The 26575-nt window shown below is 38.9% G+C and overlaps 1 protein-coding gene across 7 annotated transcripts in view; it reads left to right on the forward strand.

The window, feature by feature from the left end:
• Nucleotides 1-26575, forward strand: part of ITPR2 (inositol 1,4,5-trisphosphate receptor type 2) — a 276712-nt gene that overhangs the window by 203644 nt on the left and 46493 nt on the right. For all 7 annotated transcript variants that reach the window (XM_067000454.1, XM_067000431.1, XM_067000435.1 and 4 more), the window contains 4 exons: nucleotides 3166-3261; nucleotides 4308-4427; nucleotides 23007-23114; nucleotides 25639-25831. In XM_067000454.1, coding sequence (XP_066856555.1) covers nucleotides 3166-3261; nucleotides 4308-4427; nucleotides 23007-23114; nucleotides 25639-25831 — 517 coding nt within the window. The remainder of the gene's footprint in view (nucleotides 1-3165; nucleotides 3262-4307; nucleotides 4428-23006; nucleotides 23115-25638; nucleotides 25832-26575) is intronic.

The following is a 26575-nucleotide window of genomic DNA, read 5'->3' on the forward strand; positions in this document are numbered from 1 at the left end:
CTGTTCTGTCTTTTGTTATTGTGAGTATGACCCTCCCAGCCTTTCTTACTGATTAGTATTTAAGACCTGGTACAGCGTATGACCTCAATATGTGCCACTCTGAATAGTGGCAGGATGAAGAGACATTGTCAGTCTAGTAGCCCATGCAATTCCCTGGAAAAGGGTGGGGAGACTAATAAATGTCTTTTTGGCTTTTCTTGTAATACTCAGTAAGATGAAATGGGAACCCAGGAAAAGAAAAATGAAGGCCAGAAGTATTTGGGATATCCATTTTGTAGCAATTGGGGACTGGTTCTTCATAGTACTAATATGTTCTGAAGAACTTTATGTTCTGTTTTCAAAGTATTGGACCTCTTTTCACCACTGATATCTGGGAATAGAAGCCAGGGTCTCATGGTCTCAAAGCATGCAGAAAATGAGAAATCAGTGGTTAAATGAGCATCTCAAAGTCAGGTGTAAGTGATCAGATAGAGAAGGGGAAGGAGAAAGTGATTTATGAGTCAGAAATTTCCTTCTTTTGGGCAAAAATCTGGAGGATATGCCTGCTTGCTGTACTTCTAGGCACACCACTTTTTCTGAGTCAGTAGCAAGAAGCTGGCTATTAATGATAGTAAGATCAACTCGCCCTTTACCTTTCTTCGCTTCATAGAAGCTGCAGTAGGATTCTCTCCACCCTTAGGATTGCCTGCACTGGGAATGGCTTCAAAGCCCTCCTCAGCCATGAGCAAACAGACTGAGGCCTCCTTCTACTTTTTCCCATTTTTTACTTCTCAAGCTTCCTGATAGCCTGTCTTGTCCCCTTCCCTTCTCATTCTGAGATCCTACCAATGCTGCCACGACTGACTTGGTCACTCACCATTGTAAGGGAACTCTGCAGCAGAATAGAAACATCCAGTTTTTCAGAGCAGCACCCTGTTAGGAGTCTCTCACTTTCTGTCTTTTCCTTCCTCCGATGCCATTCAACGTACACGTTCAAGTTTTGCTATGTAGGTTGCAAGGTGAAGAATCTGGCTAGACCTTTCCAGTGGACAGTCCTGATTTGATTTCAGAAAGAAAAGGGTGGCTATGGAAAAATTCATATGGCATCCCATTATCCTTCAGCCAGTCCCAGTCTGATCTTCTCATCCGTTGTTCTTTGTCCTTATCTCATTTTTGTGTTTGCAAGCTCAGTCTTCTCTCTCCTGGCTTTTCACTCAACTCCCAGTCCCCTCTCCTAGAAGGTCCTAGTTCCCCAGTCGTGTATGAATCCTCATTCTATTCTTCCACTCTCCTTCCATCTTTCCCTTTCTTCTGCTGCTGACTTTTAATCCTACAATCCTCCAGTTCTTTATCCAGCTGTCTTAATATAGTTGTATCGAGTTCTCCTCATGCATTCTCATATCTTTTTCTCATTTTCACACATTCTCTGAAACTCACTACCAGATATTTCCTTTTGTGCTGCCTATGAGATTCTCTAGACTTAATTCAGTTGCACACAAAAATACTATTTGAATTGCCTGTGTGCATCTTGCCTGGCTTCCAGGTGCTGCTCCACGAAAGTATGGGTTTCTTATTTCAGAAACCCACCCAAAGCTAGGAGCTGTGACATCAGACTTAGGAAATAGTCTGCTGAAAAGATCAGTCCGGAGGTGAGCCTTGAACGCATGACTTTGTGGTCCATCCTGCCTGATTTTGTGATTCCGTGTCTAACAAAAAGAAAGCCTGTGGGCTTTTAGTTGTGAAACTCTAGAAAATTTCTACAGTGCAGTATTCAAATCATAATTTAAAAAATACTTACCAGTTGGACAAATTTGTCTGGGTTCCCTGGGGACTACAACTTCAATTATTATGTTATCTTGGCCTCTAGTGCCCCACATTTTTGGCTCTGCTATCAAAACTTGGAGATACAAAGACTGCTTAAAACAGAAGTTGCTTGAACATGCAGAAAATAACATATTTTTTTTTGCCTCAGTCCCAAAAGCAGCTGAACCCTTTCCCTCTGAAATTGTCCTTGCTAATTAACTGAGGCACACGCTTGCTGTGAGAAATTTCAGTTTGAATTGCTAACATTTGGCAATAAGCAGCTGAGAACAAGGTTATATAATGGGTTTAGAGTTTTACTGGCTCCTACCTGTACCATGGTACTGCAGTCTACGTGCATGTATTCAAACAGCTCAGTCTGCTGTGGGGGGTGATGAGGGGATGCTCCCCAATGGTACTTGCAACATGTGGACCAAGGCAAACACACTGTGCCAGAAAGCAGTCAGTAGCTAAGAAGCCTCACCAAACAGGTGAATGTGGGCATGGTGTCTCTGCAGTTTACAAATATGAGTAGATTTAGCTCTTGTACCACCACCTCCAGCAAGGTGTTGAGTTACAGAGAAGTGAAACAACTTACCCAGAATCACACAGGAAGCTTCTGGCTGAGCTAGGAACTGAAGTGTTGTGCACTGAGTGAGGCCTGTTAAGGTGCTTAAACCTCCAAAACCATTCTTTCGCTCCTATTCACAACAATTGATCTAACTGGAAGTAAGACAGGTCTCCAAAGTCTAAAGCACTATTAGGTTATAGCTGCTGAAGCTCACGATATTTAATCTGTGGGAGAGATCTCAGTTAAAAGCAGCCTGTTGACAGAGCGAAGGATATCTTTATACATTCCCTGAAGAATATATGATAGTGAAACAAAATTCCAGGAATGTATGAAAACAGTTTATTTTATAGCCCTTCAAATGATAATGAATTAGGGTTTAGAAAGACCAGAGGGGAAGAAAACCTGCTTGAATGATGAAACCTTTTGTCTAATACACTTTGTAATTACCTCTGCTGAGTATTGTTTTTAACAGAATGCCGTGACAAAAATTGCTAGGTGGGCAATAAGAAAAGGAAATGGGATTTCATTTCTTGTGCACAGTATAGAACAGAACTATGTATTTAAGTCAGGTTTTTTTTTAATATTTAAAATGCTTCCTCAAATATAGCATGCTGGGTTAGTTAGTCTTACAATATGCTGACATTAAAATGGGAGAAAAGCCCTATTAAATATATCAGTAGAATAAAAAATGCAAGTAGTCTAAAATCTTATCCACTAAAAAAGTGGTCCCGGTAATCTCAATTAAAACAAATGCAAGGATTGTTAATCCATGAAATAGATTTTAAATTTGCATTAACTTGGTTTTGTATCTTTAGAACAATGCCTCCAAGCTCTTGCTGGCTATTATGGAAAGCAGGCATGACAGTGAGAATGCGGAGAGAATCCTTTTCAACATGAGACCAAGGGAACTGGTGAGAAAACTTCTGAATATTCATAAACCTTTTGGCTGAAAAAAATCTGTCATTAAAACATTTTAAAATGATCTGCATCTAGGTTGAAGAGTGTTGGCAGCATATAGTGACACAATGTATCAGGATAGTACTAATTCACAAAAGTACTTTAAAAGGATCAAGCATGCATGATTTCAGTCTTTACGACTTCATTATTTTTATCCATTCCAAGCACTTTTCTGTAATTGTTTCTTAACTAAATTATCATACTCTGGTAGACTGTCTTCAAGTACCCTTTGTCATGGGCTGGGAAATTAAGCTTGTACAGTTTGTGAAACAGTGCTAACAGAAATGTGTGCATGTGCATTTATATATACGGCTCATGAACAAACAACAAAAGTTACAGTTATTGCTGTTTTGGAATAGGTGTGATACTTGTATAGGTTTCCAAGAATGTTAAATAGATTGGAAGTCTGGAGAAATTGTTTCCAAACAAATGGACAATGTAACAACAGTGACTGGAAAACCTGTTTTGTGGGGAGATCTGTGGGCATCAGCAGGATCAGGCCCTTTCTGGGGAATGGAGGATTTTTCCCCTTGTTTGGAATTACCCCAGCGCCCTGCCCAGATCTGTATTTTCCTTTCCTTTTTGGCTTTTTTTTTCTTTTTTCTTTCTGTTAAACTATAAGGAGAGCTCTGAGTTGCATTGCAGCCTGCTCTATCCACAGAGGTATCACGCCTGCACTTTAAGTGCCAAAAGGCACTACCTGTGCTACCTGTTGATCTGTCTTTAAAACATCTGTGAAAATACCTTCTCAGAAAGACTCAACATTCCTGTTCCTTTCTCATGGTTGCAGTTTTGCTGACAAGAAGTGTAGCAGTTTGGAGCTTCATAAATACTTCAAGCTCTTCTTTATTCAGAAAGTGTTTCCCAGACTGCTCACTCTTCTTTTAGAACTGCAGGGCACCCATCCAAGCTTGGGCTGAACAAAGTGAATGTGTTCAAACACCGTGAGCTTTTTGAATGACAGTTATTTAATCTCTCCTTGGTTCGGCTTGTGTTGCAGGTGGATGTGATGAAGAATGCGTATAACCAAGGCCTAGAATGTGACCATGAGGAGGAGAATGGAGATGATGGCATCTCCCCAAAAGATGTTGGCCATAATATCTATATTTTGGCACATCAGGTATGTCTTTACTTGTTGTGCAACTGCTTCCAGAAAAGTGTTAAGTGCTTGAATTCCAAACAAAACTTGTCTGATCAAAAATTCTTTCTTGTGATTTCTGTCTAACGTTTGTGTACAACATGACCTTAGCTGGAAAGCTGCTGATAGCAGGACAAGTAAGCAGTCCCACTGTAAGAGTAGGCACTCTGAGGAATTTGGTAGGCAGTATTTGTGTGAAATAATAATGTAGAGCAAAGCAATTAATGTACACATAGCTTTGTCTTTCTTTAACAGATCATATATATCAATCAAATCATAAATCAAGTTATTATTTCTATATTCTAATTAGTAGCTTCAGTAGTGGTATCAAGTGAACTTGAATTGAAAAGATTGACATTATTTTAGATATATTAATTACTCAGCCAATAAGAATAATTGGGCCTCTTTACTGTTGTCTCCATCTGTATTATGTTGTAGTGCCCTCAAACTCTTTCTGATCACTTTTTCTTCTCTCATGGAAAAGATAGAATATACGCTGATGGTTTTTGTTTAATGAGATACTCATTTTTCAGAGCAGTTGGTATCAAAAATAGTTTCTTCATTTTTCAATCACATTAAGAGATTTGAATGAAAGATTTTTTTAATCAAAAAAGTAAAGACCACATATTTCTTGATTATATCATAAATGATAGCATTTGGTATTTCAGAAGGGGATGTGTTTTTAAAAAATGTTTTTACTAAGTAAGAAGAGAGAAATAAAGGGAGTGTTCTTTATTATTATACTTGTTAAGTGTTTTTTGTTTATTCAGTATACTTAAGTGTTTTTAGGAATTAAATACTTAATGGAAAAAGAAAGGAAAGCAATCTTTAGTTACACTAGTATTATGCAATGTTTCTTTCAAGCAAGGAATGGAAAAAGTCTCTGAATTATGCTCACGTGCTTGCAGAACGTTTAAGGAATTTTTATTATTACGTTGTTGTTATGGATGACCACGCTCAACTCTTGTTTGATATGTAGGTCTGTACATAAGATACCCATCAAAGATCACAGTACTTTTGGAAAGTGTCTGTAGCTTCTTACATTGTATGACTATTTACTCCATGTATCAATGCTTATAATGAAAATTTAAATGTCTGCCAAATCAAAATGTCAGTATTTTATGTCTTCTGCTTACAGCTTTTGTTAAATGACTTAGCAGTGTTCATGTCAATGGCAAATAAATTTTGGGGAGTAGAATATAGACCTAAAACCATATATGTAGTGACTGCTGGGGTCATTTGATCAGAGAGGTCACTACTAAGGGTATGCTAGTTAGCTGAGGAGTAGAGTGAATTCTGTCCCTAGACAAGTATTCATGTGCCAGGGAAGCTCATGAACCCCTCCATAGCTGTTTGAAATGCTTCACCTGTAGTGGGTGTTTTGGTTGTGTAAGGCTCATGGCAGCAATTCACTGTGCTACTTCTCCTTCTGTAGAATTAAATAGCATGATTGGCTCTGTATGCTGTAAAAAATTACCATCTTTTTACAAAAATTACTGTTTTCATCATCTTTCCATAATACAGTGCATGTGTGCATTTACAATGGCTTTGCAGCCATGTCAAGCCCCATATCAAAACAGAGCAATGGAAGGGCAGGCAATCTGGGGACTTTCCCTCTCCTCTGCTAATGAAAAGCTATGATTCTTGGCACAGAACTGCTGATCCTTGACCCCAAACTCTTTCCACATGTGCCCTTTTACTTGTTCGCGGATGGGCAGGATGTAAACTTGATCCCTCCTCAATAAAGCCATTGTTGCTGGGTTCCTTTTCTGGTTCCACTCTAACCGCCCTCTTCTGCTTTGCTGTGTCTGAGGGGCTTATTGGTGTCTGGGCCTTCCACTCAGCTTAGCCAACCTAATTTACATAACGTGTATTTGCTGTACTCCTTACAGTTCCACAGTCCATCTGACTTTGTTTTTTTCCTACAACCAGCATGGATCTTCAGTCACTTTCCTGACACTTGCATGTGACCACTTGCTCTAGTTACAGCTTTTTGGTCCCTCTGTATTAGCAGAATCAAGACCAAGAGTTCCTCTTTTTCTGTTGGAGCCCTCAAACACAGACAGTTTATTCTGGGGAGCCTAGACTTTCAGTTTTTGTCGTTGCACTTTTCAGGGCTCTGGTGGGTTCTGCATTTTGCCACCACTACATCCTTCCTTGCCCTTCCTGTGGCTGATTTTACCAGAAGCAAAAGGCATTCTTGTAAATGTTTGACCCGCAGTGCATAGAAACTTTTAAATATGTCACAAGCAAGGCTGAGATTTCTGTTATTAAAAATCCTTTACACCCTCTCAGCCCCCACCCCAAATGCACATGCAGGCACAAGTATGCACGTGCATACACACACACACAGGCAGACACAGATAGCCTGGGACACAATGGTAAGATATTGACTGTTAAATATGCCATGTCATAACAGTTACCACTTCTCTTCCAAATCTTTCTCTGTCCTCCTTCCCTTTACATTTTCATCCTTCTCCAGCCTGCCACATGCAGTAGCTGTGCTGCTCACCTTGCACTGGCTTCAGGGCTGTCTGGACACTGCTGTTCCCTACTTTCCTGTTCAATGTATTACGAGCAGGGAATGGAGCAGCACTAAAAGAAGAACTGAATTATCCATGAGGAACTTACCCTAAATTGCACCTTCACTCTGCAGCCTGGCTTTAGGGCAGGGACTCATTCCAGATGTAGCTCTTCTGCAGCCTCAAGCATAAGCTGGTGCATGAGGTTACATCCTGGAAAGATAAGCCTGTTATTGCTAAAGACTGGTCACAATTCTCTTGAAAATCCATGGAGAAGATTTTTTTTTCTTTGTCTTGTTCAAATGTCATGTTCAGAGCCAATACCTTGAACTTGACATTCCTAATTTCTTACAGTAGTCTCGAGTGAATACCAGTGGTATGTTACAGATAGTTCCATCAGTTCTTATACCTCTTCTTTTCAAGCTTCAGTCAAGAGTAATTGCTTTGTTGTTTTTATTGCTGTCCTATTTAAAAGATCCTGTTAAAGCAGGCTATGCTATCTTTTGCAAAGCTAGGAAGGCCATCGTCAAAGAGACTTTGTCTTGATGTGATGTCTCTGTAGAGTTTACAAAAGTTTTTGACATAGTAGCACACAATGCTTGAATACTTAGTCTAATGCTTCTGCACTAGAGGTGAGTAGGAGAATCAAGTTTTTAAATGGCTACAAAAATGAAATCTTAAAAGGCCAAATAAATCCTCTGGCTTTTCAGATGACTGCTTGAGCTTCCTAGCTGTTAGTTATAAAAAAGTATTTCAGCAGTTCGTAAACTAAAAAAGCTCTATAGGAGTTAGTAGTATTTCTGTGAAGTTCATGACCCCTTTACATTTACTATAAAATAAGAAAATGCAGTAGTTATAACCACAGGCTTCTATTGATTCCATGCATGTATATATGTGCTTCTGTTAACAACATATACTTCAGAGTGTTTCTCTGTGTTTTTCTGCTAGCTGCAAACTCTCTAAATCAGGCATGAAGCCCTAGCTAATGCACTGTACCTTTCAGCAGGAGCGTATTCATGAGTCTCAGAGAACATTAAATAAATTTACATAGCTTCTAGTCAGCTTGCAGCTTGGGAAGAATGCACTTTCATCTGCCCGTAGAACTGTGTAGACATGTCCTTGATCTAGAAGGATGTGAATATGTAAGCAGTAGGGAAGCAAATTATGGTACTACAATAGAATTTTCAGTGCCTTGTGACTATCCATCTGGTTCCCAAAGCTTTTATGGGAGTATGGAAGTACTGACCTAGTGTGGCATCCCTTTCATGATGCATGTTCTGAGACTCTCAGATGAGCAAAATGTTTACGCAAATGCTTAATTTTAAGCACATGCTTAAATGCCTTGCTGGAGAAGGAGCATAGGTCTTGAAACTCCAGTACATTGTAGCCTCCAGCTGAATAGGAGGGGTTTTGATGAGGTTAAGCTAAAATTTTAATAAAATCTCAAGGGAGTACCAAAACTACTTACATAAATATGATAATTTCCTAATGGCCCTAAGACTTACTGAAAAAACATTTCCTCCACCCTATAAAGCTAGAAGAAATTGACACTGCTTGTTGATATCAATGCAGGTATATGGCATAAATAAACACAAGCTTGATCTAGTTTATATTCTGATAAACTAACATGGTTGGAAGTTCCCTTTCATTGATAAATTCTTAAAAGCAAACAGGGGTAAAGGAAGCAGGATTTTGCTGTGACTTGTAGGGTTCTTGCTGCATGTACTACTAAGTATACTGTAGCAACTGGAGATGTCATACTCCTTCCCTTCGGGTGCTAATTTTAAATGTACTGAGCAAAATAAGTCATTCAGTCATATATGTTTTCTTTATAAAGTACATTAATAGCAAAATCAGTATTTCTTTATCAAATGTGACAAACTTTATAGAAGTAATCTTACTGCCATGTTTACTTCATGTAGTATACTACATACTGGTGTATACACTTGAAGAATATTTGCTAACTAGGTAATTTTTAATTGACAATATTACTGGTAATAATTAATGGCATGGATTTATAGTTTGGAAGTACTAGTGCGCTACAGGCTGTATTTTTTATTTTTAGAAGTTAGGGATTTTTTTGACACCTGACATAGGATTTGTTTGATAATGAGACTTGCATACAATATAGTCACTAAGGAGAAAGTTAAGGCAGTTTTTTTGTTGTTTGTTTTTTTTGTATTTTTAAAGGTAGCTGTCCAAATACGTAAATTTCTATGAAGCACAAAGCTTTTGTTTCTGTGGCTTTCTGTTTATCATGCTGTCTATACCTTCCACTTTATTTTCTGCATCAACGCTGTGCCTAGAACCATGTGCATATGGGCACTTACATGCTACGACAGAACAGATAAATGACAATAATAACACTAATTCTGGGAGTATTTAAATAATTAGCTTTGGCTTTTATAGGTTTTGGAGCAGTTAAAAGCTTTAGTTAATTTTGTTTCCCCCTCTCTTAGAATAGGTGATATTACCCAGTTTTAGAGATGAAGACACCAAGCCAGAAGTAGGTGTAGACAGGAAGTCATTTAGCCATCATGGGAAGAGAAGACAGCTTGCTTGATCCCCAGCACTTTTCATTAACTGCTACACTGGTTTTCCTCCTATGCTCACTTGATCCCAGCTACTTTACTAATGAGGAAAATTGGCATTTAATGGGTAATACAGTTGACAGTTGAGAAGTGCATAATCACTGAGCACATTAGTACTCCAAGAGCCTTTTAAAGAGATCGTGCTAAAGTATATATTTCAAATAAAGTTTCTTGTGCTGCTAGTATTATGGATTGTTTGGATTGTTGAGGCCAGAAGAGCTTTCATAGTATAATTGATACAACTGGGGGAGGGGAGAGAGGAGTATTGGAAGGCTTAGAGGTTTTTTTATGTGTAGTTATTTTTGGTGTTGTAGTGTGAAGCAGCTGTTGGCTTTCCTTCACTTGGCTGTATTTTAACATTTAGATAGATGACCTTAGACCCTTGTTACTCCTTTTCTCTTGTGTGTCTGTATGCGTGCACACAGAATAAAATACATTTATTAGAATATGTGCTATAAGTTAAATGTGAATTCTCATATGGTTTGTCTCGATCTGCATACAATTCAAGTCAGGACAAAGGATTTCATGGCAAGACCTTGCTTGAAATGATGTGAACAGATTTTCCATGCTTTAATATTTGGGGAGCACGAGAATTATTACTGTGATAATGTTCCTCTAGATGGGAGATAGGATCACTGCCTGTAGCTTGTCCTTTGGTATGAAAATCCAAAGCTTTCTGAACTGGTAGGGTTGTCCCAGGCAGAATAACAGTATTCTGCATAAGGAAGTGTGACTGTAGTAAGGGATAAATTTAGGGTGACATATGACTGTTCAAAAAGAAATGTTGATGAAGAAAACAGAATGAAGAAGACAGAAATTATTTACTTAATAGCATGCATTTCCAAGCACCTTCTGTAAGCAAAGAAACGCCTGGAAGGCTGTTCAGGATAGGGAATAGGTGGAACCAGTTACAACCCCTGCATTCTGCAGAGGGCATTAATTGGCTAAAACAATAGCTTCATGGTTATACTATGGAAAAAGTGGAAACAGGATCCAAGTGGAAAAGTCTTGTAAGAACATCTTTCCCCTTCCCCCTGTATGGTGTTGTTAGGGGTCCATAACATTTACCTAAAAGAGATCTCCCTTTCCTTATGGGAACTGTGAGTTCCCAGATCACTTTGCTCTAAAAGATAGGCTCCTAGCTTCCCATAGCTAGGCTCCTAGATAGGCTCCTAGCTTCCCATAGGCTTCCATAGCTTCCCAACCTCATCCAGTTGGGAAGTACCTTTTAGCTCCAGCAAGGATCTGCCAGAAGAGCTGAGATCTTGCAACCGCATTGTTCAGTGAATTTTTAAATCTGCTGATCAACATTGCCTCTTTTTGCCAATCCTCCGGTAGACGCCTTTGCTCAAAAACAGCCCCATAAGCCTCTATCTTTACAAAGCATTAGATTGTGCCTAGGTTCTGCAGACAAAGATTTTAAGCTGATTCTCTTCCAAGAACGGAATAGCTTGGTTCATTTGGATTTCTATAAATCTCTGATGGGTGCACTCTACAGAAGCGGTGCCTTTAGTGTGCTAGAGCAGGATTTTGGAAAAAAAGACCTAAATACAAAAAGGTCTGAGTTTGTCTGGTGTAAATGGATGTACTGTACCAGTATCACTGGTTATATTGTGTGGATCTATAGATCAGTCAGGTTTTGTTATAGCAAGGAAAATTTTCAAATTTTGCAGCTGATGTGAGCAATCTCTCAAGGAACAGTTGTCAGGTATTCCTAGAGATAGCCTTCCCAAGCATCTGATGGGACTTGATGAAAAATACCTTATATACTTAAATAAACGGGGCTACCTTTTGAATTCAGAGGATTATCAGACCTATCCTTCATGATAAACCTGTCCTTCTGTCCTTCAGGATGAATAGCTCTGAGTTAGTACCATAACGATGCTTCCCTTGTGCAGGACAGGTAAAATTTTTAGATCTCAAGGATGCATTTTTTTGCAAGGCTTTGCTGAGGTTTGTAGCTTTTCATTTCCTTTTTTTTTTTTATTTTGCGTCTCTCTCTTAACAGCAAAGCTCTTGCTGATAGCAGTGCCAAAACAAGGGGCTAATGGGGACCAGTCCCAGAAACCTGACTGTCAGGGGACTCGTATCCTTGGCTGCCAGACCTGAAACTTCTCATAGAACTTTTATGCTCCACATGTTGTTTTGTAGTTATCAACCTGATGAGACAGGCTATGGCATCAAAATGACACTGGCTAATTAAATGTCAGCAGAATCAGAAGCTGTTGCAAGGCTTTTACACTTAGATTGAAACAGAAACCAATGACGCACATCACCCTCCTTGCGGCTCATTAGGATGGTATATAACTCTACCTTTAGCCAGCTGCAGTATAGAGAGACAGTATGGAGGCTGCTACAGGAGCTTGACGCTAATGAGCACCCGAAACATTAAACAAATGTCTGTGGCTGTTGTTAGGTCTCAGGTTAAAACCTTGGCAACTTGTCCTTCGTTGTTAGGTCTCAGGTTAAAACCTTGGCAACTTGTCCTTCGATATTTTATTTTTCTTCCCTTCTTGGAAGCATTTTCCTCAGAATCCTGTCATGACTTTGACAGGGATCTACATGGGGACCTCTGTTTCCCTCTGGAGTCCTGTTGACTTGGGTTACTAGGAGCTGCTGGGATTCAGGCTAGATGTAGGCTGGTCACAAAGGTTTTATGTTATTTTCTACGGCTCTAGAGTTAAGATCAAGTATATATTATACATATATGTATGTTTTATTATATGTAATATTAATGAGGTATGTATCCTGTTTGACTGTGGTGACTGTGCATTTCACTAATGTACAGGTGGCCTTAATATTTCTTTTTTTATGGGGTTTCTTCTTCTGTCTTTAACTTTTTTAATCCTGTGTTTTTATGTTTTGTGGTTTACAAGATTTTTGTCATTGGGAAATATGTTGTATTGGTGTTAGGGCCCAAACGTTAAACCAGAAGAAATGTATTTTCTTTGTCGAATATCTGTGTTGTGAAATCTTCACATTAGTCCGTAGTTTTACTCTGAAAATTGCCTGTAGGAGAATGATATAGTCTTATTTAAGACATTTTCTGCTCTCAGGCTCCATTTACAGTCCTGTATTAGTAATAAACATACTACCTTTTCATTGCTGTCTGAAACAGCACGGGCTGGGGAGAATTACTTTAATTCCCTTTGGTTCTTTATCGCCAGCAGGCCAGTTACTTAGCTTCCCATTTTAAGAATGGGTCTTCATTTACCCATATCCTCAACTAGTATACATAGGACTGTCTCCACTGAAGGTAGACAAGTGATACTCACTTACACTAGTAGGGAACTTGACTTGTTGTCCTCAAACCTTACACCTATCTTAGAGCTTCCTACTTGCATCTTCCATACACAGTCTTCATTAGATGATAGATGGGCCAAAAAGAGCACAGCTTGACTTAAAGCTTTTCAGTTGAGTTTACATGGAGGAGTGTTAAGTAGAAATAAAAATAATTTTATTTGTAAGCAGTAAGTTCGATCCAGAAGCCAGTGAGAGACAATAAATGTGGAGCCAAACAGTGCCATCTTTACCAAGTCACTCTTCAAATTAGACTACACTTTCAGTTGCAAATTTGCTCAGCTGCAAAATTGTCTGCTCAGAAATGTATGTAATGTAGCCACTTACTTTGTTCAGATTGCTGCAAACACCCCTTGTTAAGAAAGCTGTATTACACAAAGTGTTGAATTGTAATAGTCTACTGTAGGTGAAGGCTTGCTCTGGCAGAACTGAGGCCTTTCCATTAAAGGTGACCTTCAGATGAACCAAAGTGCTCTTTTTCTTATATATAAAGCACAACTAAGGTATTTTACTCTGAGCTAGGAGGAACTTGCTTTGTTTGTTTTGAAGAGCAGTGAGGGTAGCCTTGGAAATACCATGAAAGTGAAGTCTGGTCTTATTTAATATTATCAGAGCAGTTCTAATAGACCTCAGATATCTGCATGGTGAAATCCTACACCTTAATTAAAAACAGGGGGGGACGTCTTCTCTAACAAAGACATACTTTTTTAGCCTTCTCAATTGTTCCGTAGTCATTGAAGTAATTACAGGTTAACAAAAATAAAGAGCATTAATCAGAATGTCAAAATATGTCTGTTCCTCACAGTTGCTCAGTTTTAATTCTCATCTCCTCTGATGTCATAATTTTATTAGGTATCTCAGTCATCATAGAGTTTTCTAGAATAGACAAGATCTGAATTTGTAATCTGCAAACAGGCAGATCTACCTCAGTTGCCTTCCTCTTCATTTAAACTTACTTAACAAGCACAGAAAAATAAAAATGAGGTCCACTTTGCACTTTTTAGATGGCAGCTTTAAGAGTTACTGATTAAAAGCATCCATCTCTGAAAAGAAAACAGTTTCTCTGCTGTTATGTATTGGCAATGATTTTCAGAATTTGTTTTTTGAATGGTCTGTGGCAGCCTTAAATGAACTTTGACTTTCCAGTCTTTTCTTTCTATGAGTTTGCCTGCAGAGCACCATTTAGCTGCTAGCTGTTTGGGTAAAGCTGCATTATTTGTGAATGGTTGATGAGGACAGAGATGTAATTTTTTCACTTTTTGATTTCCCACCATGAACTGTTGCTTCACAGGTATCGGGTGAAACTGCTCTACTGAGGACATAGCCATAATACAAAGTTAGAAAGAACAACTCACTGTTTTAATTTCTCTTCTCTTTATTTCTATGTCCCTAAATTATTTTTAAAGACATTTTTCTCTGTTAATTGGAGGGTTAGCAAGTGTTCAACAGCATGATTAAAGAAGCTGGGAAATCTCACCACTGTAATTATATGGAGGGAGACATCTCTCATTCCCTGTCTGTCTCCACAGTTGGCAACTGTCCTGTTTCATACCCCACAAAGTATGTGCATCAGACCCCTGCAGAGATGAGGAAATGCATGCCTTTTGAGAGTTTGTAGCTTCAGCTGCTTACATACTACTTTAGTCTGATATGGTTTTGACTCTGAATGACCAAGTTATAGTTTTTTGTGTGTTACAGAAATACCTGTCAAAGAGGTGGGATACTAACAAGGTTGTCTGAACAAACTTATTACCTCACTATTGCTGTAACAAGTAGGATGGTCACATTAATGGCTGGATCTCAAATGTTTTAATCATGGAGGCTGACTGAGGACTTAACGCCCCTTAACAAGCTGCTTTGAAGATTGGTAGATGGCTTATCCAAGCCTGTACAAGTACAGAGGCACTCTACCAAAACCTAGGAATGTATAGTAGAGCTGATGGGTATGATAGATAGGGCTGGTGAGCTACATCCAGGTTGGGGGGGTCACACTGTGCAAAAGACAACATGGCACTATACTGTAAACACGAGATGAAGCCTAAGGATGGGAAATGTGAGGAGAGAGCTGGAGATGATGCAAGTCTCACACTTCAAGTGAAAGGCAGAGCTGTTTTCCATGTAGTTTGGTTAGACCCTGGAGAAAAGTGAGAGCCCATTCTGGAAGTATCAGTGCTTGAGTTGCTTTATTCTCTACGCCTGGTGTCAGAGGAAGGGAGGTTGAGTGGCAGTCAAATACTAATCTTATGGCTTAAAGAAGAAAATATGGCCATACCTAAGGCTTAAAGACTTAAGACTGTGGTTTCCCCTGCCACATTGCCCCCAAAATAAGAATCATGATCAGTTTCTCCTTTTGCCTGTATGGATAGCTAGCCTTCCTTTTCTTTACGATCCACGTGATAGGTAGCAATAGATAGATATTTTGCAGAGAGTATCTGTTCTGAATAAGAAGAGAAACCTTGGAAGTAAAGTGCTTGACGATAAAAGGATTTGGAGAGTTCCTGGAAAGGGTATGCCATTCACAGCTCTCTTATCTCAAGCTTATGTATATATTTTGTATGTGTGTAGATTGTTGGTGTCTTTTAGAGGTGAACAGTTTTCCTGCTATGTGGATTTGGGATCCATATGCTTGCTGATCTGTTGCTGTTCTTGGTTGTTGTCAGACTGGGTGTGTAACATGTTGATAAGCATGTTAATAAAGTCTTATTTTGGGTGCAATGTTTTATCTGCCTTTCACAGAAGTTACATGTAACTGGGATCTTGTTTCTTATTATACCATTAAGAAGACTAGCTCTAGTAGTTCTGCTTTTTCTTCCTTTTCCGTTGAACTGTCTTGTTATCTTCCCATAATCATGTCTGACACTCCCATTATCTACTTATGTCCTTCTTTCCTATACTCCCCAAAATTTTGCTCACAGTATTTACATGAGGCTATCTACAAGTGTAGTTGTCTAATTGTGTTGGAACACTCTATTGCATACTGTTGTCCACATCCTATGTTCAGTATGGCCACTTTATACCAAAAACCAGATGTGACTGATGTGTGCATTGAGCCAGTTTGGCTCATTTAGGCACTGCTGCTCATGACAGTTTATCTGTACCTTGGAGAAGTGTTTCACACCCATCCCCTCAAGTTAAATTTTGTTTTGTTTCAGCACATATTCTATCAGCAGACCTGAACTTTACCCACATGCATAGTACTCTTTTTTTTGCAAGTAAGCTTTGCCTGTGAAAGAAATTACGAAGAAGACAAATGGAAGTAAAGCTAGTTGAAATATTAGCAACTCATTTTGTCTTCTGCTGGCTTTCATCAGGGATAAAAGAACAACAAAACCATATCAGAAGTAGTAATAAAATGACTATGGGGACTGCAAACATAATAGTGATAGAGATCACTTAACTGTGATGGCTTCTTCTGTGTGATAATTTCAAGGTGTTTTATTTCTCCATACCCTGGAAGGTAGATTACTATTATCCACAATTTGAATCACACACCACGTGGAGGCAGGGACTAGAGGTGATGTCTCAGCAGTTACATGGGGCCACAGAAGACCCAGGAACAGAATCCAAAGAGTCTGGACCACCCAGGGCCTTGCTCATGTACCACAGGCCATCCGGGGAATATTAGCTCTAAACCCTTTTGGTTGCTCTGTACAGTATAATCATCTAAATGAAATCAATGAATACTTGATTTGAGAGCCTCCCATTGCTCCATCCCTGCTGTTCCTAATGTTTGTTAACAGATTGCTTTGTGGTAGAGTGCAAAGGTGCCGCTCTATAAAACTGTAATGACTTCTGGAAAGGAAGTTGCCCTATGTATTGCAGAAAGCACCATTCAATTTTGATTGGAACATGGGGAGTTGAGAAGTTGTTATTACTGTTAGTACAGCCAACTGGAATAAAAATTTCTGCTCAGCTATGGTTAAGATGACATTTCCTTTTTCTTTGCTTTCTCTTTCTCTCCTTGTTTACCAATGGAATATGAGTGTTTTCATTCACCCTGGGCAGGGAGCTGGAGTGCGGTAAGACCCTGGCACTCAGAGGAAGAGTATCTCACTTTCTGTCTCCTGTCCTCTTGTGTGTCTCACCCATCCCATTTGCTACTCCTTTCGATTTCTCTTTGCTGTTGTTTCTCAGTCCTTGGGGTTTTTCTTGTCAGTCTCTCAGCAGCTTTTTTATCCTAGAGAGCCTAAGCAGAAAATGAAATGTTTGGTGAGATGGCTGGGGTTTCCCCTTGTGAGGGGTTTTGGTGGTGTCAGATCTCACATTGCCTGGCTCTGGGAGCCAAGGGACTGAAGGGGGAAAAAAGGAGAAGGGATTGCAGCTGTAAATGAGTCCCAGCTGCATGAGTCTGTTTGCGCAGCAAGGTGAAAGTAATCTGAACAGGTGCTGCTCTTGCTGCAAGTTAGATTCCGTTTCTTTTCTCCCTGGTGAAAGACCAGTGGCCTTTGGGCAGGCAAACTACAGTACGGTACATCTCGTTACTGAGTAGGTATGAAGATAATTTACAGCAAATCTATCAGATCTCATGCACTGCACATCAAGTCTGTACAAATAGCTCTTGGCTCACTTTCCCCAACGTCCACAGGGCATGAACTTCGAGGATTGTCTAGAGGTCTCACCATGCCCTGCCACGCTAGACGGGGCTGACTGGCACACCAAAAGGTTTGCCAGCGAGCTGAAGCAGGTGCTTGGGGTAAAGGCAGAGAGGGCACTGTGCAGTGCTTGCAGCTTGCACGTCTGTCCAGTCCCCTCACCGCAGTGAGCCCCAGCAGCCAGCACGCTCCCCAGCTGCTGCCCTGCCCCTGCCAGGCCTGCTTGTGTGCCAGGAACCTCCCCATCAGATAATAGATTATACTGCTGCCTTACAAGTAAGAGAAGAAACTCGAGAGAAATGGTGACAAGCATAATGTATATAGGGGTGAAAGATGTTTTTCTCTATTTTAAAAATTTTTGTAATACTTCTCAGTAGGAATACTTTATAGTGTTTCATGGCACAGAGACTATTTGTGTCTTTATTTGTATTTTTCAGCCAGTTATCCAGAACTTATAGTAATACTTCTTTGGCCTTTTCTAGAAAATCAATTTAACACATTTGACACTTTGCCAGTGAACTGACTCTTCCATGAAAACCATGCTTGTTTACAAGACACTAAGCTTCACCCATTTAGATCCCTTTGTGCTGTTCTAATAAAAAAAAATCATCTTTACCCCCCAGGTTTGATAGTCTCTAATTGCTAGAGAGTTGAATGAATATAAATAGATCTCTCAGATTTCCAGGGTCTTCTGCCTGCTGTTTCTAGCTCATATTTATAGGACTCCTGTCCTTTTTTGGGCCTGAAGCAAAGCCTGGTGAAATCGGAAGGGGTTTTGACAACTGTCCCATCTGTGTACTGGGTCAGCCTCCGATGCAAACCATGCTACAGAGGAAACCCCTTACAGCATACGAGTTAGAACCAAGGACTGACTTGTTCTTTTAAAAATACAGAAGGGATTTTTTCTGTGTTTTACAGAGATAATGAAATATTGAGAGTTACTTTCTCTTTTCCCAGCATTTTTTCCACAGACGCACACATGTATACGTACATACTTTAGCAAACCAATCCAGTATCCCAAGTCAATGAGTTATTGAGAGGCTGATGGCATGAATGTTCACAGATTTAAATCACTCTTTCTTTGAGAAGATTAAAATAATTGCATTTATGTTGAAGGAAATTTTGACTTTAAAACAAAAAGCCTACAGGAAAGCTATATATTGTTAATTGCATAAAATGTGTTTGCTGTGTTTTTCCATGCTACTGATCATATATAGAATCCCAAATGACCAGCAGATCTGATTTTATAATCATTTTGTGTGAGGAATTCAGACTGAGTATTACTTGTAATTCTGTCATTTTTCCTAGTGTTTCTTTATTAACGACATCAGTGTTCTTGGTCTGTCCTAAATCTTTCACAATTTGTACTGATGTTTATTACAGTATTTTTCAAATTTTTGAAGCAAAAGTCTTTTAAGATGAACAACAGTCCTTCCTGGGGAACTGACTGAAAGCCAAATGATCTTTATTCATATAGCTATTGCCTTACACTTCCCCTCTTTAGAAATCACTGCTCCATTATATGTTATTGCTTCCTCTTCCTTACATGCCTTTGTGAGTAGTAAAGTACAGTGTTGACATTTAAAATATCATCACTGGTATGGTTGATGGATGAGTGAATGACTGACTGAGAGAGTTCTCAGAGGTGATTTCTTTGGGGCTCTAAAATTCAGGCTCTAGTGAAGACTGTTTTCTGTATCAGTTATGCTCTCTGCATATTTTTTAGCTTTGTTTTGCAAATGTGAACAGGGCTGTTGTTTTTCTTAGTCACTATAGTCCATGTCCATCTAGTGTCTTGCCCTTCAGCTGCCCCAAAAGATTTGTGCAGCACTATAGAAGCAACACAACTACATCACAGGAGTTAAATGTGTAAAAGTGTCAGTCAGAGCTTGCACAGCCTTTACATGCCAGTCACAGACTGTCACCTAGAGCATATTACCAGCTTGGATAAGCTTTCCATATTTTAGGTTACGGTTTGTTGCTATATAGCTATTTTCACTGCTGTGTCTTTGATCTCAGAAAAGGCTCTGCACTGGTCAGGAAGTCTGTTGACATAGTCCTATTTGCCCGTGTGTGCCCTGGAGTTCATTACAGGATGAAGGAAAGATCATGAAGGCAAAGCTTCAGAAAACATTGTTGTTGCCAAATAACATAACATTTATAAAGCCGTTCTGTGTCTTACTGTGGTCCTCTGCTTTATATCTGAGCAATCCACGCCGTTCTTTCACTGATACAGCTTTGACAATACAGAAATATTAACAGTACTTATTACTGTGGCAATGTGGAGGAATCCATCTCACTTAAGAACTGTAATACAAGTAGAAAATAGAGATATACCCTTTGCCCTGAGATTACTGTCTGAAGGTCTAGACTACAAAAAGTCAATGGATACAAAGAGGTGGGAAGCAGAAAGAAACGATGTTATGAGCACTTACGTTGTAGCACTACTGTTGACAACTTTAGATAGGTTTCACTTCTGAAATCTGCTGTATCTCCTCCAGCTTGGTCAGCAATTCCTGGTCGTTTCCAATGTGTCTCCAGAACAGGAGTTCCTGGCCCATTCTTCAGATTATTTTATCCAATGCTAGTGTCGGGAAACCCCAGATAAATGATGCTAGGCTCTGTACACACAGATCAGCACAAGATAGTAACTGTCTAAAAGCACAGTCTAATAAAGTATAATGAATCTCACTGAATGCACATGGTTTTAACGTATGTGGTTGCTGTTCACATGAAACCTGATAGTGAAATATGCACTGTATCGGTGCTGTCTCAAATCACCAGCAGTCTGTTAAATTAACATACTATACTCGTCAGTTCCATTATGGCCGAAGAGGACTGAGATGATTTTCCCTTTTAACACATGTGGTAAGGGAACTTTCAGTACTGACATTTATTAAGACATACTTTTATAATACTAGTTATGGACAGTTAAAAGCATATCAGGAATCAATATCTTGAGATTTTATATGTGTTATAAATGGTATTTCCAATTCTGCTTACAAATTCCAGTATATTTATAAGTTAAGGTTTTTGTGGTACTAATGCAAATTCCAGAATCTATGTAAGTCCATTTCTCCAAATTGTCATTAATTTGAGAAGAACTGTCCATATATCCTTGACTTGTCATTTATTAGGAGACTCAAAATCTTGATGGTTGACATGGGAGACAAAGAGCTAACATACAGGCAAATGTCTTCTGTGTTACGTAATATAATAAATAAATATTTAAATAAATATAAAATAAATATTTAAATGAATAAATATTTAAAAAAATAAAAGGACTATATTTGCTTCTGGTTATGCTAACTCTTCACTCCAAGCAGGGTGTGATTGCATTCTATCTAGTCAGCTCTTTTCTTTGTGTGTTAAAGAAGAGATATAGCCAAAGTAAGGGCCATTTAGAGATGGACAAGGAAAGTAATTGAGTCACAGAAAGTCTTCTATTTGAGAAAGGATGGAAAAGATAGAGAATTTTTTTTTTTAATTTAAAGATGAGACAGGTAACAGAGGACATGACATTAGTGTGCAGAATGATGAATGATACAGAGAAGGCGAATTGGGTGCTCTTGCTTGCCCTTTCTTAAGTACAGAAGCAGGGGGACATTCAATAAAGCTGAAAGGCAAAAATAGTAATGCTATTTGAAGGCAGTTTTTAAACAATAATTACCTTGTTTTCACAAGCTCATCGTGTTTCTCTGTGATGCTACTGCATGTATTGAGGGGGATGCAAAATGCCTGAATTCACGTTGTCCTTTTAAGCAGATGTTGTGGACGTACAAAGACTGCTGACTGGATCAGGTTATATGCCTTGTGTGAAGGAGAACTAGTCAGTCTTAAGGATATCTTTTAGCCTTAAAAATAAGTGGAAGATTCATAAGGTGTAAATAAATGTGGGCAAATAGGACTATGTCAACAGACTTCCTGACCAGTACAGAGCCTTTTCTGAGATCAAAGACACTATCAATATATTTGCTAGATAAAGCAAAAAGTAAGTATTGAAAGCAGGTATCTATTAGTGATGGAAAGAATATTGTTCTGCAGTTGTCCGCCCTATGATTTTTGCATGTGTCCTGAAGTAAGTATCAGCTCGTGACCCTTTTAAAAAAAGGCTGATATTCTGCCACATTGGCTCAGTGCTCTACTCTAAGGGCCAAGCAGACTTCTGTCCATGAGTAATTGGTAGGAAATACATTTATTCTTTCTGACTATTTATCCTGAATATTCTTTTGGTTTTGGATATTTCATTTAATATTCTTCTTTGATTAGTAAGTTTTTATAAAGAGCTAGAAGAAAATGTATTTTGTAGATTCTGGGGAACTTTGATAAACAGAATAAATTGTACATGTACCACTCTCCCACCATTCTTAGATAAAAAAGGTATGGCGAGACTTGCAAATGACTTAGGAATGAGTGTGATCACTTTCTGGTTAAATTACTAAATTTCTGTTTAGATCAATTTTTACTTTTAGACTTGATCCCTGACACTCTTTTTGTAGATTTGTAATTAATTTATAACTCCTCAACATTCTGCTTTGTTTCACTTAGTACAACTCTAACCCTCTTGTGGTGTTCAGCAGTTCAATACCTGGTTCCTGCAGTCATTTCTAATGTTTGCGTCCAGTCTGTTGTGGTAATGTCTGTGTAATGGTTAAGACCTGGATAGTGACTGTAAGATAGCCTTTTCTTTCTATGCCTCAGTTTCCCCCACCTTAAAATTGGGAAACTTGTATCATCTTCCTGGATGAAACACCTCAGAGTTTTTGGATGAAAACCACTCTCTATTATATAGGGAAAACTACATGTTTAGTAGCATTTCTTCATGCTTTTCTAATTAAGTCTTTTGTTTTTCATTGACCTAAGAGAAATCATGAATGCATTAGCTGACACTATCAATATTAACCTTTGTGAAGTTATCAAGCATTTTAAATATTCACAGTTCAACAAGATCTGATGTATTTTATGAATCATGCAAAGTATATAATTTGGATAAGTTTGTAGGAGGAATTACGTATTTATGTCTGTGCATGCACACGCATGCTGTGTATATAAGCTGTACACTAAAAATGTATTTACCTGCCATTGTAGTCCAGCTGCCTCTGAAATAGTTACCTATGTTATCTTGGCAGCCCTGAAATTCCACGCCACAACATGGTGAAGAACAGTTTAGCCACTTGAAATCACAGAGAAAATTTAATTGTAAGTGTAATTACTAGTCAGAAGTATGCAAATTTTATGTCTAAACTCAAGTGAAAAGAAACATTCAGTCGAATTTTTTGGTATCTGTCAAAAAACGTCCAAAAACCATCTAGGCTGACGGCTAAGCTGCCATCCGTAAATCTCAGCCAAAGACTTGCTGCTGACTTTTTAAGACTAAATTATTTCTGTTGTTCTCAAGTAATTACATTTTTGTTGTTATCTGTGGAAGGAGCCCCACTGGGTTCAGCATGTAAGTATATGGGGGGGAGGAGGAGAGGATTTGTGTTAGTTAAGTGGAGATGATAAAGCTGAAAACAAAGCAGCAGGATATAAATCCGTTTTTTTTTCTCTTTCTAGTTGGCTCGTCACAATAAAACATTGCAACAGATGCTGAAGCCAGGGTCAGATCCAGATGAAGGAGATGAAGCCTTGAGCTATTATGCCAATCATACGGCACAGATAGAGGTAAAGAGTTGCTCATTAGAAGATTGAGTATGAGACACGTTTGCATCATGTGCAGGGCATGTCACCTCTTTTTAGACTTCGGAACAGCAAAGCTTATTCAAATGTGTAGATTATTTATGAGACGAGAAAGTTGAGTGATATGATTTTGGCTGTGGGAGAAAAAGGAATGCACCTATGTTAAAAGTGGCTCCAAATAATCATTTTACAGTAGCTTTCTTTTGTGTTATCAACCATGTTTTTTAGGGAAATAATGACTGTGGATAGTAGCTGTGTCATGAAGTCAAGAGTAATCTTGTGTGGTGCATCACTCAAATAAATAATCATGAGTTTCAAAGCCAGTGATGCTAACTGATCAAATTAAAAGTTTGGCTGCAGTACAAAGAGGTTTTGAAGTGATGTAGACATTCAGTATGGCTTTTGTTTAAAAGAGCAAGGCTTAGCCTGTTCATCTGTTCTTTTCTCTATTTTAAGCTTTACCGCTGCCATGGATTGGATTTAGATCAAGAACCACAGAGGTATTTAGGTTCTTAACTCTTGTACCAGTTCCTGTGTTCTTACAGGTTTCATGGGGTTATAGGCATCAAGATGGGAGTTGGGAATTGAAGGATCTCTAGCCCTTAGTGGCTTCATGAAGAGAAGAATGTCTCTGGTACAAAGATGTCTGCTTCCATGGACTGAAGGAAGAAGTGGCATCTGGCTATCTCTTGGACATGCTTTATCAAGTCCAAAATTGGCTGAGTATGAAAACTGTACAGTGTGTTTTCACACAGGACCAGCCTGAATCTGAGCCAATATTTTAGCTTCAGTGGACTCCCAGGCTCCATCTAGTTTGGACCTGAGCTTGCATGTACAGGGAGTGGTCTGATGCAAGCACCTCAAGTCCACTTTGTCGTGGCTGCTGTCAAGACAGGCTGCTGCTGGGGTCCTTCCCTGTGCTAGCCAACATCCTTTTTGCCTGATAATGTTCACATTGTATCTCCACAAGATAGATGGAAGCTCCATGAATGTTGTGGTTGTCCAGACAGCAGCTAAGTGCTCCTTTTAACATATTTTAACACTATGGAAGCTCCTAAGTTATCTCTTAGCAAGTATCAGCTGAGTAAGTTGTCTGAGTAGACTGCAAATTTAGGTATCAAAACAAGCACTGTGGTCTGCTTCTACATGGCCAATAGCTTCTTCCAAGAGTAGTTTCTAAAACCTCCTGCAATGTCATTGCTGTTAAATCCAACAAAGCCTGTTTCTTCAGCAGATATGGAGGGATCTATTTCATGGCCCTCTATTGTCTGGGAGGCTTTTTGAATACCATTCTGCAGAGCAGCACATGCAACCTACCTCTTCATTTGAGTCCTTGACTGAACTGATGTTCTGTCAGGGTCCTTCACTTGCCCCATAGTCCCATTGCACATCTGCTGGCTTGAGAAGCAACTGCTTACTTAGGATGCTTCAAAATAGCCTGTTCAATTTCACATAATGCACATGTCCTTGGACAGACATGTATAATTATCCTTCATTTCTAATGCAAATGTGCTTGAATATGTTATATGTAAAAATGGCTTAAGACGGGTTTGATTTTTAGTATGTTCACATAATTAATATGAATTATAGGAGAGAAAGTAGGGTTCTTAAATGCAGGACTGTGACTGGAAAAGTGAAACTCATCCCAGCTTTGCTCCTAAATCAAATGAATGTTTGCTGTTCTTTTACTGAACGCAGTTTTAGACCTGTTCAGCATTTCAGATACAGCTCCCTGATATTGGGGTATCTCATTTGTTTTATTTGAAAGTCAAATAGTCTGTGGTTGTGTTTTTTTTGTTGTTGGTTTGTTTTTTTTTTTTCTCTCCACTGCTGCCTGTACAGGAACGTGTGTTTAGGAGTAAAAATGAGTTTTCTACCCATTTCTCCATTATTAGTAATGCAGACTCCATGATCAGAATGAGAAAGCAATTTTGATGACAGTGTAGTGAGATGGCGTAAAATCTAGCTTACTTACCAATAACTCAGTAGGCTCTGAAATAAAAACAATGCAAAACCTTGTTTTTTTGCCAAGTAAGCAGAGAAAGACTGATAAGATATGGGTTCTATCTGAGTAACAAGGCGCTATTTTTGCATGTTCACCTTCACAACTTCTGTCATCATAGAAATAAATTCAAGGTGAGGAAAGAATTCTATAATCAATCAGAAAGCCCCTGAGCTTCAGCACTGTTTAGTGGCAGAGATTCATTTCAATCCATTGCAAAATTGAAGCATTCTGAATTGGAACATTTTTTTACATTTGGGGTAAGTTTGGACCTAGGTTTCAGTTGAGGCATATTTTTGCCACTGTATTTTCATGCAGGCTTTTGGAGATAGAACTGTGGTTTCACTTTTTGTTTTAGGATTAATTGGTTCAGTTTCTTTGTAACATTCCAATAATTTATGCATTAATTTATAAATAATAAGGGAGCTGTGAGCAAGAACAGATATAACAAAATGGTTGGAAAGTCACTGATCCTGAAAAAAAAAATAATTTGCATTTTATTTATAGATTGTTCGTCATGATAGAACAATGGAACAGATTGTCTTTCCTGTCCCTAATATTTGTGAATTTCTTACACGGGAGTCCAAAAGTCGGGTGTTCAATACAACAGAGAGAGATGAACAAGGAAGCAAAGTCAATGACTTCTTCCAACAGACAGAGGATCTGTACAACGAGATGAAATGGCAAAAGAAAATCAGGAGTAAGTATAACAAATTCAAAAAATAGCTTAATTATGCTAAAACCTTGCTTTTAAGTCTTCAAATATTTTCAGTTTTAATAAAACACTTTTCACTGTTCACTCTGATATTGCAACAGGCAAAACTGCTCAGGACTTGCGTATGTAGGGTCAGCATAGTGTAGGTCATCTGAGACACTTGCATGCCACCATAGAAGAGGCATAATATGGAGTAGTTACTAATATAAATAATGTGTTCAAGATGATGTTCTGGACTCCAAAAGCTAAATTGAGGGATGGATGAACTGGGTGTAGCTCCACTAAACTCAATAGGGTTGCACCTAATTAAGCCAAGACCCCTAATATTTAACAAAAACATGTGTAGCTGCGTATTTGAGGTTTGCAGATTCCTAAAAGACCATTAAAAAACTTGTAAATGTCAGTCACTTAAAAATGTCTCTCACCAGAACCTCAGCTGCTTTAAATCTGCATGACTCCCATGGAGTCCGTTCCCTTTGCCAGTTCACATCAGCCTTGCTTGACTAGGCTGCAGTATGTCCCCATCTGTGAGCCCATTCTGGTATATGTCCTGTGGTAGGGGGAGAGGCATATGTACTTTCTTAAGCTACTTGCAACTTGCAGGTCTGACAGGCACAGTTGAGGTCATGGGAGAGAGATCAAAGCAGGGACCTGAACAGGAGGTGCAGGGAAACCAAGCCAGGTACCATGAATTTCTTGTTCAGTTCACTGGTGAGCGTTACAGTTGCT

This window comes from Anser cygnoides, chromosome 1 (assembly GCF_040182565.1).
Source record: "Anser cygnoides isolate HZ-2024a breed goose chromosome 1, Taihu_goose_T2T_genome, whole genome shotgun sequence".
Classification (NCBI taxonomy): domain Eukaryota; kingdom Metazoa; phylum Chordata; class Aves; order Anseriformes; family Anatidae; genus Anser; species Anser cygnoides.